Source organism: Colossoma macropomum, unplaced genomic scaffold, assembly GCF_904425465.1.
Source record: "Colossoma macropomum unplaced genomic scaffold, Colossoma_macropomum, whole genome shotgun sequence".
Taxonomy (NCBI): Eukaryota; Metazoa; Chordata; class Actinopteri; order Characiformes; family Serrasalmidae; genus Colossoma; species Colossoma macropomum.
In genome coordinates, this window is record NW_023494792.1 from 11251912 (window position 1) to 11270788 (window position 18877).

General features: G+C 40.7%; 1 protein-coding gene across 1 annotated transcript in view; it reads left to right on the top strand.

Moving 5' to 3' along the window:
- Positions 1–18877, top strand: part of ldlrad3 (low density lipoprotein receptor class A domain containing 3) — a 103003-nt gene that overhangs the window by 31110 nt on the left and 53016 nt on the right. The window contains exon 2 of the mRNA XM_036575931.1: positions 6696–6842. Coding sequence (XP_036431824.1) covers positions 6696–6842 — 147 coding nt within the window. The remainder of the gene's footprint in view (positions 1–6695; positions 6843–18877) is intronic.

Below are 18877 nucleotides of genomic sequence, written 5' to 3' on the forward strand. Positions count from 1 at the left end.
GTAGATTGAATTATTTAAAATTGAAGAAAGGATTATAAACTCATTTCACCCTTATTAAAGCGTACAAAATTCAGTACACTTTTGTGAAAACAAATCAAAGTCTGGGTCTCACAAGCTAAAGGCAAGCCAGGTTTCTAGTTCAGTACGTGGCTTGAGTACATCACTAGTTTTAGTCTCAGGTGCTCATAGAGGTTCATGGACCGTCTGATATTTGTTGTATGCTAAGATGGCCACAACTATTGGATTTTTGTCAGCTATGTTGCTATTTGCTCTCTGCACATCTGTATGTGCTCACTTGCATCCATCGGTTTATTTCAGTCAAAGTTACGATGGAACTTTTGCCAGTGGTGCGCCTTTCTGACTAAGATATAATGGCTGGTTTGAAAAGGGTGGAACTTCACAGCATTACATCTTTAGAAGTCCTTCAGGAGTGTTCTTTGAGGCAGTGAGTGAGATAGTCTTGTGAGGTATACTACTTTGTGTCCTGCAGGTCTGGTTTTGCTTTAGCACCGATTTGAGAATCACCTGTGTCACACAGACAGAACAGACTGTGGTTTGCCATTTTGCATGTCAGTCAGAAGGACCATTCCTGTCAAAGTAGGGACAACAGGCAGATGTCTGTCCTGCGAGACAGCTCCATCACTCTCGGTGACAGGCACCAGCACTGATGGAAACCCCATAGTGTAGCACTATTGCAGTAACCTTCAGCAGCTGCAGAGGAAGCAGATGAGAGCTGTACTTGTCTGGGGGTTCAGATCTCAAACATAGCTGACTGTGCTCTGTGAGGCCATCTGAGGTGCTGATGGAGATGCACCCACACGCACACAGGCCTTCTTTCATCATCGTGTCTATCTGAGAAAGGAAAAGACAGGAGCTGGTCGTGCAGTAGAAACTTTGTGATTCAAGTTTGGCAAAGTGATGTAAGCGATTGCAGTGTCCTCAATGAACAGCAGTGATTCAAATTTGAAGCGTGCTTGTCATCTACTTCCTCCTCCGTAACAGTATTGGCTTGAAGTCCACACACGCATACAATAGAAACACACTCTCTCAGTCGTCTCTCTTCTATACTGCTTGCTGTGTCTTACTGAAAGTGATGTCAGTGCATGTGTACAGCGCTCACGTAGAAGCAGAGAGTGAAGTTGATGGGAAGAGGGAGAGCGTGTGAAAGAAAACCCCACCTGAAGGCAGGATTATTGTAAAAGGCTTTAGAGAGTGAGTTGCATTTCACTATAGCATTATCTCTGTGTCTTTAGAGCAGTGCTCCTCTTCATGCGTTACTGTTTTGACTGTTTTAAGCTGTCATTTTAGTGCGTATGCCGTGCATGCGGGGTTTGAGTGTGTGTGCACGTTACGTAAGAGCTCTTTGTAGTCATATGGACAGCAGACACTTTCAGGGCAGTGTTGTCACATGCGCTTGTGTTGTGGCTGGAAGGAGTTTGTCTCTCTGCATAAAAGCTCTTTCAGAAACCTTATGACAGACGAGCAAAGATGGACTCTGGGCCTCAAATATCTCGGCCTCAGCGACTGATGTAGGCCCTGTCAGGTTTCATTGGATACTGCTATTAGGCTTTTTAACATTAATTATGAATATTTATGATTGTTATGTGTTATAGCTGGATCACTGTCGTTTTATTGTAGTGTCTCTTTTATCCTTGGTGACCTTAGTAAGTTTAGTTGGTACAGTTTGTTCAGTTTTTATATTTACATGTAAACTTTGGTTGTGTGTAATGGATATCATACTGCTTGTTATGTAGTCTGTTCTTCTCAATTCAGTTTTTCACAGTGGAATAAATGCACTTAAGATCAAGTGCGGAGGGAACACATTCTGCCTGGAAAGGCATGCGTATTTTCTATGAAATTAGCATACAAGCATAAACATACAGTTTATGCGCCACGTACATGGAAAAACACAGAATGTTTTTCTCTGCATCATGCATATAACTTTAAGGGAGGATTGAGCACAAAGAAAAAGTGAAAAAGTGATAACAAAAGCAAAATATGTGGAGATGTGCAGCTTGTTACATATTCCATTCAGTTTACTAAAGTTTGGGAAACTAGTAGCATCTACTTTTACATTAAATTTCCTGCCTCTTGAACAAATGGCCCTGAAATTAATAAGTAGAATGTATTGTTTATTGTTTTTTCTTTCTATTTTGTAAGTTTGAATGTTCTGCACTCACACTGGCGCACTGCTACGCAGAGAAAATGCCATCACAAACAGTATTTTGAATTCTTAATTATACTTTAATATTTAGTCCTCCCAAGGTTTGGCTTTTCTGTCCATTTTTTATTCAATTTTTAGCACACTAGAACTTTCGCTCTTATTTGTATTTTTTATTTTCTTTAAATTACATACTCGTGTAAAGAAGACGCATAAAAAATGGTAACAGAGTTATAATTTTATTTTTAGACAGTGTAACTCAAAGCCACAGACACTGGGCAACAGCCCATTCTACTAATAAGTTGAAAAGCACATGTAAATTAGTGAATCTCAGAGGCGTTTTGTTGGAGACTTCCTTTCACAATGGCAGCAGTCACGGTAGCTATAGAAGAAGAAGACTGAAGGCCTGAAGACTGAAAAAAAGTTTACCAAAGACATTGTCTCAACCGTCCAGACGCTCTCTCTAGAATTCACTTAGTAAATCCTACAACACTGACTTTCTGTGATGTTATTTCCCAAATTCACCTCTCTGGAATATTTTTCATTTTATTTATTCACGCTGTATAACAAGTTCATGAACCAGCACCCAGACAACATACCCAGCCATAGACCTGCACTGATGACCGATCCTTTATTTGCACTTCAGTTTGCACTTTCTAAAAGCAAACAAAACATAAAGAAATAAACTGGTGGCAGACCACTCCTTTCCAACACTAAACCATGCCCCCATCTACTACACACTACTATGTCTCTATCACTCCATTTGCATTTTCTCTTTTGCACCTGTTGTTTGCCACTCTATCACTGACAGTTACTATTATTTCATTGAGTCTTTTAAATGCTGCACCTCACAAGCATTGCACAGTTTGTGTGATTAACTGCAGCTTTAGCTAAGTAAACTGAGCGTTAATTTAGACAAGCGCATGTTGTGGCTGTTATGTGAACGTTTTATGCTTCGTCTTCTCACGTATGTACATCTGGCCCTAAGACTGTAATCTTAGTCATACGTGAAGGAAACCCTACAGCTGATCTCGGACCGAAGATCTCAGACTGAAAGGCCTCAGTGTGTAGTCGCTGCTGCCTGTGTGTGAGAGGGATTTGGGCAGAATTCTGATAGGCTGTGGCAGTGCTGGCCTGTAGGCCAGAGGGGTGAGCTTTATTAAAATCAATCAATGCCTCCTACAAAGTCCCACTCTGCTTCTCTCTCAGCGCAGCCAGCCAATTAACCTCCCTCCCCTTTAAAACAGAGCCATTGTTATGCAGGCATACCCTATGAAGTGTGTGGGGAGAGAGAGAGTGACAGGGAGGAAGAATGAAGGAGAGAAAGAGACTGAGGGAGAGAGAGAGAGGGAGAAAAGAGAGAGAGAGAGAGAGAGAAAGCGCGAGAGGGGGTGGGAAAGGTAGAGAGAGAAGTAGAAAAAAGAAAGTGAGAGAAAGATAGACTGAGGGAGAAAGAGTCAGAGAGAAAAGAGGGAGTGAGCGAGAAACAGAGAGAAGAGGAAGTGAGCAAGAAACAGAGATAAAGAGAAGAGAGAGTAAACAAGAAAGAGAAAAGCAGAGAGGAGGGAGTGAGTGAAAAGCAGAGGGAAAGAGAGAGAAGAGGCAGAGAAAAGAGGAAGCAAGCTGTGAAAAAAAGTGATTCTGATTCTGAAACAGAAAGAAGAGGAAAAAACAGAGGAAGAGAGAGAAGAGGAAGTGAGAGAGAGAGAGAGAGAGAGAGAAAGAGAGAGAGAGTGTGTGTGTGTGTGTCTGGGTTTGATGGAATGTGTGTGAAGGAGAGAGTGAGAGAGAACCTTTGTGCATACAAATATGAATTGTGTGTGTGTGAGTGTGTGTGTGTGGTTGTATACACTGAAGTGTTGTGCGGTGAAGAAAAGTCACTGGAGAGCCATCAGAAAGTCTGCACTGATGAGCAGGTCCTGCTGCCAATTAAAGTGGAACATTACAGAAATAACAATTAGGAGAGCTGCAGATAAAAGCGCTTGGCAGCAGACGCTCAGTTCCTTTCTCTCTCTCGCTCTTTCTCCGCTTTATTGCGTGAGACATTAGACGGCCTTACATCAGGTCCTCTGGGGCAGGAGGGGGCGCCGTTACAGGGTGCAGGGCTGGGGAGCAAGTGAGGAAGGAATAGAGATGGTGACTAAATGTGGAAAAGGAGACGTTGCTGCTATGTTTGAATGTGTTTATAATTCACATGATTTACTTGTGGCATAACCAGCTGCCTTTGTACGCCCTGTCTATCGGTGGTGGTCTTATCCACAGAGGGTCGGTGTGGCAGCAGGTTTTCATTCCAAACAAGCAGGAGCACACATGACTCCAGCTGTTTAATCAATTGGTCTCAGTCTTCAAACAACTGATCATATGTGCTCTTTCTTTGTTGGAATGAAAACCTGAAGCCACACCGGCCCTTTGTGGATAAGACTGGACACTTGTTCTCTAGCCAACTCTGTTCATTTCGCCAAGATTGAATGCTTGCTTCAGGCTTTGTAGTATTTTAACACTTTAAATGGCCAGGCCAGCCAGCAGGTCCAGACTTCCATTCCTCACTTCTATAACGCAAGTATAACTCAACCAGACTGCATTGTTTTCCCATGTATTTACTGAATAATGAGTCTTAGACTGTAATATGCCTTGGAATTTAAGGGGTTTCCATGTGCTCCAGGTGGGAAGATGCACATAACGCTGGTATGACTTGATACAAACACTACTTCTGCTCATCCCTAAGGAATTTGATGGAGTTCTATTCCAGAGAACGCAGTTCTACTGCCCCACAGCCCAATACTGAGGTGCCTCATACCCCTCTAGCCAAGGCTTGGCATTGGACAATCTTGGACAAATGCAATTGATTGCCATTAATTACAAATAGAAATGTGAGTAATCACAATAAATTATTTCAATTGTTTGACAGCCTTAGGTATCACTATTTTTGTGAAATAAACCACACTAATAGTCTAAGTTTAAAATAACTATCCACAACAAAATAATGTAAAATATAAAATGAAATGTTCATTGCACGTCATATATAGTAAATTCATCTATCACCATTTTTTCAAGCTTTGCTGTGCACCTCGAACACGTTGAAGCCACTGTCATCTATGAATGAATGTGTTTTCCCAAGTCAGAAGTTCCTTGTGTTCTGCGCTCCTCATTAGCATTAGTCTTAACTCCCCGCCAGGCAGTCTGACCCACATTAGTGTCTATTCATCTGAAACTGGCCTCTCATCCTGTCCCCAGCAGAAAAACTGTGACTATTGTGCTAGTTTCAGTTTGCTCCTCTTTTTGTCCTCGTCCTCTCTTAGTCTTGTTGTCTTGGTTTGGATAGAAGGTCAGAGTTTGAGAAGTTGGTTTTTCCATATTTAAAGCTTTCTTGTGTGAGATGGTTGAGCTGTTAAGAGTGAAATTAATTAACATTTAAAATGTTTTATCTGAGTTATGGATAAATGTCATGTCACAAAGCTACGCTGTGTGAGACTTACTCTGGATGATAATGTCATTCTTTTATATAAAAATCATAATGCATGATGTGGCAGATGTTCAGTGCTTAGGAGTTTCCTGTTGGTAAGGAGATTTCTGTGTTAGACAGGACTGGGGCTGTCCCAGACTAAGGATCTTTGTGGTCGACCAATAGGCCTGATTTTCAAACAAATGTCAACTAAATCACCTTACCCCCCCTCCCCGCCCATCCCTGAAAAAATGGCTATTAAATTGTATTGTAATATGTAGGGCTGAACGCTTAGGGGCAAAATATCTAATGGCAATTTTTCAGACCAGTATTGCAAATTATTTTCTATAAATTAAGTTACAGGCCTAAATAGACCAGCACATCCATGTTTTCGGAGGTTTGAAAGCTGAATATATTGTGGCAGACTGCAAGATCACCAGCTCTGCCTTATTAGATTAAATTTCCCCACATAAAACTTGCTAAAACAATGTTGAGCAAGAGGATAAGATGTAAGATGTAATTAAAACTCCAGCTCTTGTGATCTGAAAATTGCACTCTTTCAAATTGTGGTTCTGATATAAATCGATTAATTGTTTAGCCCTTATGGTAAGTGAAATTATGTTTGTACAGTTTACATTCCACCATCTTGAAATCATATTTACAAATTTTAAAGTGCAGTATTTTTTTTTTTTTAGTAGTTGCTTCTGTCTTGGTCTTGGTCATCTTTCCATCAGTGCACAACTGATGCACTTGAATAATACATTCAACAAAATAGAGTGATACTTAAACTTACACAAAAACTCACTAGCTGCACAGTCCAAAATATCCATATGTAGTAATGTCTACAAATTTGAACTACAATTCACTCATACATTGGACAAACACATATATATAAATAAATAAATACATACAAAAATGCAACATCTTGGTTGACCAAGAACACTACCACATATTGGTCAACTAGTTGACTTGGAGAGGCCCTAGATGTTCCCACAACAGTTGACCCCCTAAAGTGTGTTTCTGTATATATTGTAATTTTAGAGTGCTGTAAGTACTAACAGTAGTGTGATTTTTTTTTTCTTTTGTTTTCAGACAGCCAGCTTCTTCCTGGGAATAACTTTACCACTGAGTGTAACATCCCGGGAAACTTCATGTGTGGGGATGGACTGTGTATCCCTGGGAGCTGGCAGTGTGACGGTTTTCCAGACTGCTTCGATAAGAGTGACGAGAAGGGTTGTCGTAAGTCACTCTTTTGTTTATTTAGTTTTTCTTTTCAGGTGTAAGAAGAGCACATGCAAGTCTAGAGCTGGGACATATTTAATGTCGTCAAAGCTGTATGTGAATATACCAGATATATAGGACTAGTTGTTACTGTAATGCACCAGTAATAACAGATAGCGCTGGCTGCCACAGGCAAAATGTTTGCTTTGATCCTTCTTGGCTCTCTCTCGTTGTCTTTCTCTCTGTCTCTTTCTGTCTCTCTCTCTCTTAGCTTCTCCACTCCAGGCATAGATGGTAATGTTGATAAGGCATCACTTTGTATCTTTGCCATGGTGAAATGCGTTGCCCTTCGGAAAGTCCCGCATCTATCTGTATCCTCTTCTCTCCGTCAGGGGTTTCCCCCTGCTCTTCCCTCAAAATAAACGCAATCCTCTTTGCACTCATCTTTCTCATCTTTCAACATTCGTTCTTCTTTCTTTCTCTTGGTATGGTTTTAATTAAGCAGCGTGCTGGTGGCGTGATGTTGGAGAGGAGTGGAGTGGGTCTGTGCCAAACCCCCGCTGGCCCCGCGCTCATTTACTGAGACAGGGAGACGCCTCTCGAGGGTCTGTTGTGTTGCAGTCGCCTGTAGCCACCTCCCTCTCTCTCTCTTTCTCACCCTCACTCTATCTATCTCTGTCTGTAACTGAACCCTGTGGAGTCTGTGGCTCGCGCCCACGTGCTCTGCCTCACACGCTGCAGTAGGGATGGGTGTTTTAACCATTAATGATATTCAAATATCCAAGCTAGCATAAAAAGTGATTGGAAACAATTAAGTCTGTAATTATTTAAATGGTTAACATGTAAACAGAGTCATTCACGGTGGTTTAATTTGAAATGCTTCTGTCTGGAAAAGCTTACCAAGTGAGAATTATTCGCAGTGGTGGTGATGGGAACCAGACGTCTCAAGTGTTCAATGCTTTTAAAAGCTTACTGAACTTACAGAAAGTTATTACATAAAATGGTCATAAATATGCTGCCTAAAAATCCATTCATGGCAGAGATGTGCATGCAGTAGTAGGTGATATACAGGTTCATCCGGTTTACCGGTCAAATTCTTCCTCAAATATGTGTTTTGTCATAATCATTATATCAGTGTGTCGCAAATAAGCACAGCTAACTCAACATACAACCATGCTAACGCTATCCCATTTGGCTGAATGGCTGAATCATTGATGTTTCAGTCACATTTTCAATTTAAAAATGTAAACGCATTAGTTAACTTTGTCTTTGAGGCAGCAGACATAAGGTAAGCATAGGATTAGCCTTGGCTGAACATGGACACCAGACTGCCACTGTTCTGCCACCTGAGAAGCTGCCTAACTTGGTCATCTGCATCAGATGACTCTGTGATCAGAGCCTTGTATGCAAAACAGCTGGTAGTGAAGCATGAATGACTAATATTTTCAAAACTCCTGCGATGTCTGACGGTCGGCGATATGAGGATATGGGACATACATATGAGACAAATGACTTGAGAAATTCAGCGAAGCTGAAATTGGCTTCTTATTTGAATTTATGAATTTCAAAGGGGGACAGTAAATTGGAACAAAAAGCTGGTGAATAAGAAGCCAACTTCCTCCTTGAAGAAACTCAGACAAGAAACAACATTCAGCACTATTTGCCAGACCTGCTAGTGTTAGAGAGCAATATCGACATGGGTTTTTAATATTTATTAAATATTGTTCAGTTTTGTTTTTACCATTATGCACAAGAAAAATATTTCAGATTTACTTTGGTTGTTTAAAATGTTTCTTTTGTACTGTTAGCCTACACAAATAGCTTTACTTAAGCATCTGGAATGATTTTGAGTATATATGTATAAGTACACACACACATACACACACAACGTGATATATACCAAGACCATCAGAAATTTTAAGTTTATTGTCATATAATTTTTGCCAATATTGCTAACTACTACATGTAGGGCATTGGAAGGCAATATAGTCCCCATGTTTTTTTTATGATTGACCATTATTTTACCATTTTCAGCACTACATATAAAAACTCAGAAGACACGTGTAGGTTTACTGTTCATTTTGGATAGTAAATAAAATGGCTATACTTGCATTGTATACATCACGACCCCTGGTTCCTATCACCACCACTGTAAATAAATCCATCTATTTCTGTGATGCACCATTTGATTTTGTTGTCATCTCTACAGTTGAAGGCTGTGGATTTCTCCTTTAACATGCCACCAGTTGACCTACAGAACAATAACTAAAAGATTTACAACTTTAAACTGTACAGATGTCTTATTTTTGTTTGGAATATTTCCATATGTAGCATAAAGAGTGCTTGGATGTCATCATATTAGCTACTTGTGTTCCTACATACTCTTCAGTTCTGTGTCAAACCCTCAGATATAGTACCTAATTTATTTCATTTTTTCCAGTGGGAAGTCCTCTAAACAATGCTTATAGATATGCAGTGCAATAAGTGTATGTGTATTAGAAACAATGCATCCTGGATATCCGTATATTCAAGTTACCAAGCTCATCCCCTCTCTAGTGTGGCAGACTGCCTCAATTCAGCTTTCTGTCAAAGCATGCAAAATGGGGCCTGTCTGTCACAATGGCACACAGCAACACTTTATGAGTGTGCAGTTTTTCCCTCCACACCCTTGTTTTTGCCCCCCGGGAGATGCCTGCTTAGGCCAAAAGCCAAACCCTTGGTTCCCCTGGGTCCTCCAGTACGCTGTGGGCTGGCTTGGCTTTTTCGTGGCCTTTTACTGGTATGCTAGAGTCTCTCCAGTGCTGATGTTAACACTCTCTGTGTGTATTTTGGTATTCTGCTCTCACCCGTGATTGCAGAGAAGCCTGTAAAGATTTGTGGTGTACTCTGGGGCTTTGCCTGACGTGTTTATTTGGCCATCAAGCCACAGACTGAGGATGATGTGTGAATTTCTTCCCTCCATCAGAAACACTGATTTTTTTTCCTTTGGTTGTTCCTTCCAACTTCCTCAGAGACTTAATTCTAAGCGAGTCCAGGATATTGCATAGATATTGTATCTGTGTTCTCAACCACCCACAAATAGATTGTTATTAGACGCTGAGTACCTCGAATGAACGCTTCTCTAAAGCCTATTTACAATTATCTGCAAAGTAAAAGGCGATCCTAAGAGACAAGACTTGCTCTGTTTGCTTTGTAATGGAAAGTTCTGTATTGTCTGCTTCTGTGTTATGACTGGTACTGAGGAGATGTTTGGAGATGTTCAGGTAATCTTCAGTTTTCCATGCACTGGTGACTCAGGACACAGATAAGCAAAGGCCATGCCGACATCAGTCATTCTTATCGTCCTTGCTTTGTGGCTTTTTACCCTGGCCTTTCGCCCTGTGGGAAATCTACTGGAGTGTAAAGCCCCTGAGTTCAAGAGCACAGCCTGTGGCGACCGGATTTCCAATGTAGCTTTTCATTTGCAAATGCTTCAGACATGGGAGTAAACTACAATAGCCATTCAATCACACAAAAAAACTGCTACTTCTCCCCAACACCAGGGATGAGGCTACAGCCACAAACGCCTCTCCCTGAGGGAAGACCGTTAGCCAGGCCGGGGAAAAAAATGTATCAGAGGAGGGAGAGAAAGAAGAAAAACAGATTGGCTCCCGAGTGGAAACGAGGTTACACCTGTCTGTTTATCCACTCTCTGATTAACAAGCAGTTCCTGCGCTCACGCACACCCGCCTTTGACACAAAAGCTTTTCATGTTTTGCCCCGCCATTAGCAGAGGTGCATCTGTAGCTCTTTGTGTAATGAATACATTGAGTTCACTTTTGATGGGCAGCTGAAATACTCGGAGGGCTTGTTAATAATCACTTCTGCCTGGTTTTGGGTCAGTGACTCGCCTGTTTGTCCCTTCGCAACAGCGCCACACAATTAGTGGCAGAGACAGATGAGAAAGTCTTTTGCACAAATTGGGATATTTATGCTGCGCTGAAACAAAAGTAAAGGTCAAAGCCAATCGAAGTCTCTCCTACCTCATTAATGAGAATTTGTTTTTGGAAATAACACAGCCAAGGGGAATGGGCAAAATTGCAGCTACCTTGGGTCTTGTACCGGTCAAAATTTTGGACACACTTGTTCATCAAGGTTTTTTTTTTCCTTTTTGTTTCACATTTTAGGATAATAGTGAAGACTTCATATCTATGAAATAACACATGGGGAGTTATGGAGTCACCAGAAATGTCTTTAAAAAGTAAAAACATTTCTTAAGTCTTATATCTTAGATGCCTTAAAGTAGCCTCTCTTTGCCTTGATGCAGTTTTACACACTCTTGGCATTCTCTCAAGCAGCTTCATTGAGGAGCCACCTGGGATGCTTTCTAACAAGCTTTAAAAAGTTCTACATATGCTGAGACCTTGTTGGCTTCTGACAACTGCTTGTTGGGGAGCAGTTCAAAAATCTCTCTTTCTCTCCTATTCATACATAACGGTCAAAATCAGATTTTACTTGTGTCCTAGAAACAAAGTAAAAGCATTCAAGCATAGGCTTTTAGATCTAAATATCCCTAAGATGATTAAAAACATCCATCCAAATGTTTGTTACTGTACACCAAAGTTGGGGCTTGGAGTCGCTGCTTAACTTGCTTACATCTCAACTCTGACTGCCTTTCAGTTTTATTATCATGCAGTGTTGGGTTTTTGAGGACATGGTTATGAGTATTGAATTTTACATTATTACATTGGCAACTATACTCACTGCAGCAATGCAAAATGCTCTCTCAAAATGCACTCTCAGTTATTTGGTTTAATAAGTGAACGATCTGCCATAAAAGCCAAGTACTTCATCCCCATTCCAGTTCTACTCATCCTCTTGAAAAATGAAAAGAAATTACCTTTAGAGTGACAGGAAAGTTGAACTCCCTCTGGAACTAGTTATGGGAAAAGCTATTCCAGTACCAATACCACTACTAAAACTGTGTTATTAATACAGCTAGCTGTGTATGTATGTGTGTACGTGTGTGTGTATAAATAGATAAATATATATATATATATATATATATGTATGTGTGTGTGTATGTGTGTGTGTGTGTGTGTGTGTGTGTGTGTGGGTGTGTGTGTGTGTGTGTTTCCAACGAACCCCATACAAACAGTCAAATACCAGTTGGATGGATAGTTCCCATTCTAAAATCTTTTTTTAGACTGGTAATGTAAGTTCTTAACAGCTTAAACAGCTCCATCATTAGGGTAATATCACAGGCTTGAATTGAATTACTTATGGCATGATTAATTGTAAAACAGCAGTATAAAAGTCTAAAAAAAATGTCACCTGAATGACTTGCACGCTTCAAATGTCTGTGTTTCAGTCAGAAGTACTGTCAAACCCATGCTGAATCCAAACGGCTCCGTATTCCCTAAATATTGTGCTATGAAAGTTTAGAAATTCTTGCCTCTAAAGCCAAATAGTGCATCATTTAGTGAGTGTGGATTTTGCAGAGTCCTAAATGACTATTTCTTAGCTAAATTTGCACCGTTGGGGTGCAGGATCCAGTATTTAAATTCCAACGCGATGCAGGGAGCAGGGAACCATTTGAGATTCAGCCCCAGCACGAGAAGAGGGCGTCAATTATTGTTAATAATAACTCAAATTATTTTCTGAACAATGATGTATTTTATCATATTTCATGTTGGCCGTCGTTGAATAAAAGCAATAAGCCACTTGAGACAATGGGTTACTGCGATTTTATCACGGGAAGGGTGTTCTTAGGCACGGGGCAAATATTGTAACATCACAAAACCCTAGTTACTTATTCGCCAGCAGATGGTTGCCAGTCAGATTTTTTGGGAGGGTCAGTGCCACCCCAGGCCTCCTCCAAGACATTCCCCTATGACCTGGTTAAAAGCTAGTCTTATAGGGCTAAAACCACAAAGCGTTAGTCAGCCAAATGTATACCTCTTAAGAGTGGAGTGTAGCTTGTTTGCAGGAATAATAAATAAGCGTACGTATGGTCAATCTATGTAATCCTTATCCTTTCGCTGGAAGTTTGACCAGAATTTCAGTATGAGCTGCAGTTGTTCCAAGTTAAATCCAGGATTTGCTACAGATAGCTAAAGTTAAATGCCTCCAGCACACTCACACTGAGGTTAGAAGTTTCAGAGTTGTAGAGTAGTGATGCTGCACTGCATTAACACACCTCAGAGCAGCAACAGCTCTGAAGCAGCAGGGGTGCCCACTGGCCTCACGGTGTGTTTGTATTAGCTTCCTCACTCTCTGTACTTGGAGCAGCAAGTTTAAAAGTTCACCGGAGACTGTCTCATAAATCTGACCTCTACTCTGTTTGTTGTTATTGCATCCATGTCTGTTTTTTATTTCTGTCCGCTTTCAGAAGAGCCAGTTCTCCTCAGAGAGAAGCAGAGGAGGATGCCTCTGCCTCCCAAACAAGCCTCCTTCCTTTCTGTTTGTTTGTTGGCTTGTGTTTGTGTGTTTCCTCCCTCCGGCAGGAAGGTCAAAAGCCACTTACAATAAATACTGAAATGGGCTTTAAATAGCACAATATAGCAATTCACTTGTTTAGTCCTATCTAAGCCCAGGAGTTCAGCTTCAGTGTAAGAGAAACCACATAACGGGTCCCAGAACAGTGTGCAGCTCTCACTGAGCCGTACTTTTCCACCAGCACATGTTTATCCACTGCATTCATTTTGACTAAATCCTTAAGATCTGTGTCTAATTATGATTTCTGGTCAGATCTGAAGAGCCACTGCTAAGAAATCCGTAAAGGTCACATTTAATTAGATCTTATGCGATTATACCCGATATTTCCAGCTCTGTTGATGCTGTAGTGTATACCTGGATGTGATTCTAAATTTTATTCTTGTGCTGCATATTAATATTTCACTATTGTTGCATCAAGTTGCACCCAAATGTGTGGTCTATGTGACAACCAGGTTAATGTCATGTGCCTGCTAGGGATTTACTAGCTTTTTCCTATACTCACTTAGAATGCACAATGATCACATGCACCAGGGGTCAGCAACAAAAATGTTAAGAGGAGCCATTTTGTCCTTTCAACAAAAATCTAACCAGCTTGGGAGCCGCAACATCGTATGTCCATTTTACCATCTTTGCTGTTAATATGTCTCAGTATGTGCTAATGTGTTAGTATAGGCTAAAATAAAATCTAAATGAAAATGCAGACTCACTTTGCTCTGCTTTAACCTTTCGGTCAGCTGTAGCCACTTTTCTCACATCTCAGTCAGAAAACTTTTCTGCAAAAATAGAGTTTGACTCTTTACAAGCTCAAGTCAGCTTCTCATTCACAGCTTCTTGTTTGAATTCGAACAAGAAGCTGGTGAATGAGAAACTGACTTTAGCTTCAGAAACTTTTAGTGTTTAACAGTTCCCGTTGCAGATTAAACATACAAAGAAACCAGCTGAGTGCTTATAAATGCAAATTCATTCATCTCCAAATTATGGATGCTTGTTTTAAATCTTTCGCTTTACTGTTTCATTAGCTGCTAGCTAGCTAGCTAGGCGAGATTGTTATCTGCATTGCTGTGTGACCAGCAGTCTGCGCATCAACCTTCAGGGTTAAATTTGGTGAATTAGCAGTTATGACTCCAACATTTAATACTGTTTATTGTTGAAACTGTTAGAATGATCAGCAGGGCTTTATTTTGCTGCACAGGAGGATTACGTTATTTTTATCTCAAAATCTAGTTCTGCTGTGGAGCCGCAACAGGGCAGTAAAAGAGTAGGCGCATGTTGCCGACCCCTGCACTAGACATTTGCAGTTTGTGTTGCCTTGTGAAAATGGCTTGACCAAGGTTGGTCTGGAAAGCAACAAAAAAAAATAATCTGCCATGGTGGTGTAGTGAGCGATCTAGCCAACTCGCTGACCATAAACAATAACAACACAAGTAAACATAATATATTAGATAATTATATATTTGGAATAGTACAGTGATGCACACTGATTTGTAGCAAATAAGTAAATAAGTAGCAGTAAATTATAGATAACTGGCTTGGTTGGTTTCAGTGGAGTGACTTGTGTGCAGCTGTGTTTAGTGGGAGAGCTTACATCACAGGTAGCTAAATCGCGAACCATCAACAGCAATGACACAAATGTGAACATAATTATATTAGATAATTATATATTCACCACAGCATAGTGCTACTTAATGATCCATAGCAAAAACAAGTATGCAACTGGCATGGTTAGTGGCAGTGCGGTGACTTGTGTGCAGATGTGGTTAGCCAAAGAGCTAACATCGCAGTTAGCAAGCTGGCTACCACAAACCATAACATCACAAGAGTAAAAATAATTACGGTCTCTCAACAATCTGCATATCATGTATTTTCCCTGTCATGTTTCTGATTATGTTTCCTCCATTTGGAGGTTCAGTGCTGCCATGTGAAGGACCATCCCTTCAAAGGTCAACCCAGCCAAAGCAGAAACGTAATTGGTCAAAGACGCAAATTCATGTCAAAGTTCAAATTGAACCTTTCATTGCATTGAATTCCATTGAAATAAATGTCATTTCTTTTGTAATATTCTGCTGTCAAATGCAACATTGATCAGGCCTTTTAAAGTAAAGGTGCTAAAAAGGGTCTTTAGAATAATACTCAAGTCTTGAGTCTCCAAGCAATAGAACAGTGCTTCCTAATCCGGCTCCTGAAGACTTACAGCACTGCATAGTTTCAGCTATTCCCTATCTCAACACACCTGATCCAGCTCATCAACTGATTATCAGGGCTTTCCGGAGCTGGATCAGTTATACTGACACAGGGAATAGTTAAAACTGTGCGAGTCAGTGGGTCCCCAGGAGCAGGATTAAGAAACACTGCCTTAATAGACCCAGGTTGCCTAATGAACCTTCAAAGGATATTTTCATTTTTGTAATTGAGATGTGTGAATGTGAAGAAAGTTTTAAGGTTTAAAGAACCTCAAGGTAATGTTACTGTTCTGTACCAGTAAAGATTTAACTATACTTCCAAGCCAAGAACATTTAGGAGTCTTCATTTTTATTAGTGGAGTTTGCATGTTCTCCTTGTGTCTGAGTGGGTTTCCTCCGAGTGCTCTGGTTTCCTCCCACAGTCCAAAGACATGCAGTCAGGCCAATTGGACACGCTAAATTGCCCCTAGGTGTGAATGTGTGAGTATGAATGTATGTCTGTCTGTCTGCCCTGTGATGAACTGGCATCCTGTCCAGGGTGTTTCCTGCCTTCCACACATTGACCGCTGTGATAGGCTCCAGCTCCCCCCCACAATCCAGAAGGATAAGCGACTTAGAAAATGTGTGTGTCTGTATTTTTATTAGTGTACTGGACTGATACTACCGTTAAATGTGAAAAGAAAAGTAACAAATTATCACAGAGACCTTGATGTATTATGCCTTTTGCACCAGTTTCAGGAGCAAAGTTGGATACATTTTGTCCGTGTGTTTTGTTTGTAACTGCCACAAGTCAGAATGCGCAGTGTTTTCGATTGTGCATTAGAAAAGCAAAAAAGTGTTTCTTTCCCTCATATGTATGCATTTGATGGAGGGCTGCGCAAAACCTGGTTGGATCTTGCAGAAAATAAGGGGAGGTATTAGAAGTGCATCTGATTACATATTCCACTCGATTTAAGTTTGAGCAACTAGCAGCAGCTGGACTTGTGGGGATTTTTCTCTGCCTTTTAAAATCAGATGTAATTTGCATTAGTGTGCAGTAGCAGACATGTACCAAGAGAATTGTATTGCATTTCAGCTGTCTGGATGAGGTGTGAGAAGACACAAAGCATGCTGTGATGCGTCCGCAATATGCACACAGTTTGTATTATTGTTTCACAGACACCCCTGTTAAATGCTTTGGTGGGAAAAACTTTTATTAACACTGCTGTCTCTTCATCACTGAACTTTCATATTCTATTTAGCCTTGGGGTTGCTGATGGTTTTTGCTGCACCTCACAAGTGTGCAGTTAGTATGCAGTTCTGTGTGTAGTTCGTGGTCCTCTGCGCTGCCTTAGTAAATCAAAATTTTCTGCTCTTGCACCGTGTTTATACGTGGCACTGAAACTCAATTTTCAATAGCCATGGAAATAAAACTCTGCCTCACTCCTTGTTAAGCTGCTGACGAATTGAAACCAAAACCCTGAGCAAGTCATACAGGCACTGCACCGGATAACTGCTAGGGCCTGCATATAACATAAAAAAAGTTGTTTTTTCCACTGTCAGGCTAGTTACCTGAAGCAGAAAAAGGTCAATGGCCCTTTAGGATCTTTTTGTCCCTCATAATATCAAACGTACACAGAAAAAAGTATTAAACATCTCAGTGAAACTCTTGGATACCCACAACTGCAGACTGCAGTCTTAAAAATAAAGGCGCCAGAAAGAGTTCATTGGAGCAAAGCAAGGAAAGAACCATTTTCAGTGGATTATACTTCAAGGAACTCGTTCTGTAAAGGTATGGACTAGTGTGAAGCACCTTTTTACTATTTAAAGAACCTCCATATAATGTAAACATTCTGGACCATATTGAGGTTTTCCTAGAACTGAACATCCAAGCCAAGAATCATCTAGGAACCTTTATTTTTGAGAATGTAGACCAATGTAGACTACCATTGGTTCCCCTCTGTGTTTATTTAGCAGTATGTGTGAGGTCTTTTGAAGGACTTGGTTGGGGATTAAGACATTGCGCACGGGATTGGCTTGCTGCAGCAACCCCAGAATGCAAGGGGCCACCAGGGTGGTGTGTCCTGCCCAGGATGGGAGGAAGAGAGGGTCAGCGCCTGAGGAGAAAAAGATTCATCTGCTTTATCTGTTTTAGCGGGGGATTAATCCCGGTTTCCCTGGAGCTCAAAACCAGACGCACAATACAGAGCCAACACATCCTCTTAAACCTCACTGCTTATGCCTTAGAAGGCACCAGTGCTGTTTATGTCTTTCATCAAGATTTTTAAGGTCACACTTTATTGTGGTGGATGTACTAGGTCTGAAAGGAGTGGATTAATGTATACTATAACTGGTTCATTCATCATTTCTAAATGCCACATGCCCTATTTGATATTTCCATCATGTGCATGCTGAAAGGAGAGTCATGAATGTAGTGGCTGATGGATATTAATATTGCGCTGCTGCGGAAGTAACCAGTTGGTTTACGGTGCTTTCAGAGTTTCATTATCATGTAAGAGCCTGGTTAGTGCCTCGTAAAATGCACACCTCATGAATTTTTCATATCTATTAAGGCTCATCTGGAGAAGTAGTGTGTGTGTGTGTGTGTGTGTGTGTGTGTGTGTGTGTGTCTCCCTGTACATACCTGTTTGTGTGTGGGCTTCCCTTCACTAGTTAGACATTTGGGAGAATCTGCTCTAGCATAATGTGGCTGTGAGGTAAGGAAGGCCTCCAGTCTGTTTATCACTGTAATACTCCAGACCTTTTTTCAGCCCTCAGTTTGTTTAGGTTTGGTGGGGCCGGTATCCCATTCCACTCCCCACGTGAACAACACTGGGCTTTCTTGCTGGTGTGTTTGCCACGTAAACACGTGCACACTTGTGTCATGAACCTCTTCTTTAATCACAGCAGGAACATGATTAGGCGATAATGAGGCATATTTTCTTTGCATTTAAAAAATAACTACTGATAAGAGTCAGTCTGCTGCTGTAACAAAGGCTAGCTCTTTTTATGATATATTACCTGTAAGCTCCTAATGTGAGAATTTCTGTAAATTGGCAGGGTTTCTTCTGAGGGCTTTTATGCAAAAAATATTTTTTGCTTTATTGGTTCAAGATGTCTGACTATATGCTCATTTCACGTGAACTTCATCTTGAAATCCAATATGAGGCTGAAGTGGTAAAATTCTGGAATTAAGTACAACAGTTGACTTACTAGACTACTAATCTTGAGCTGTTTACTGTAAATGGTGTATAAAAATAAGATGAGGAGGGATGTGAAAGGTCAGTGAAGCTGGAAATCTGCACAAACTGGATCAAGGGCTACATTATTATTCATTGCATGCAGATTTTAAAATTGTAGATAAAAGTAGGCAAAAACGGTAATTTACTAATGTTTTAGCAATGAAGACTTATTAGG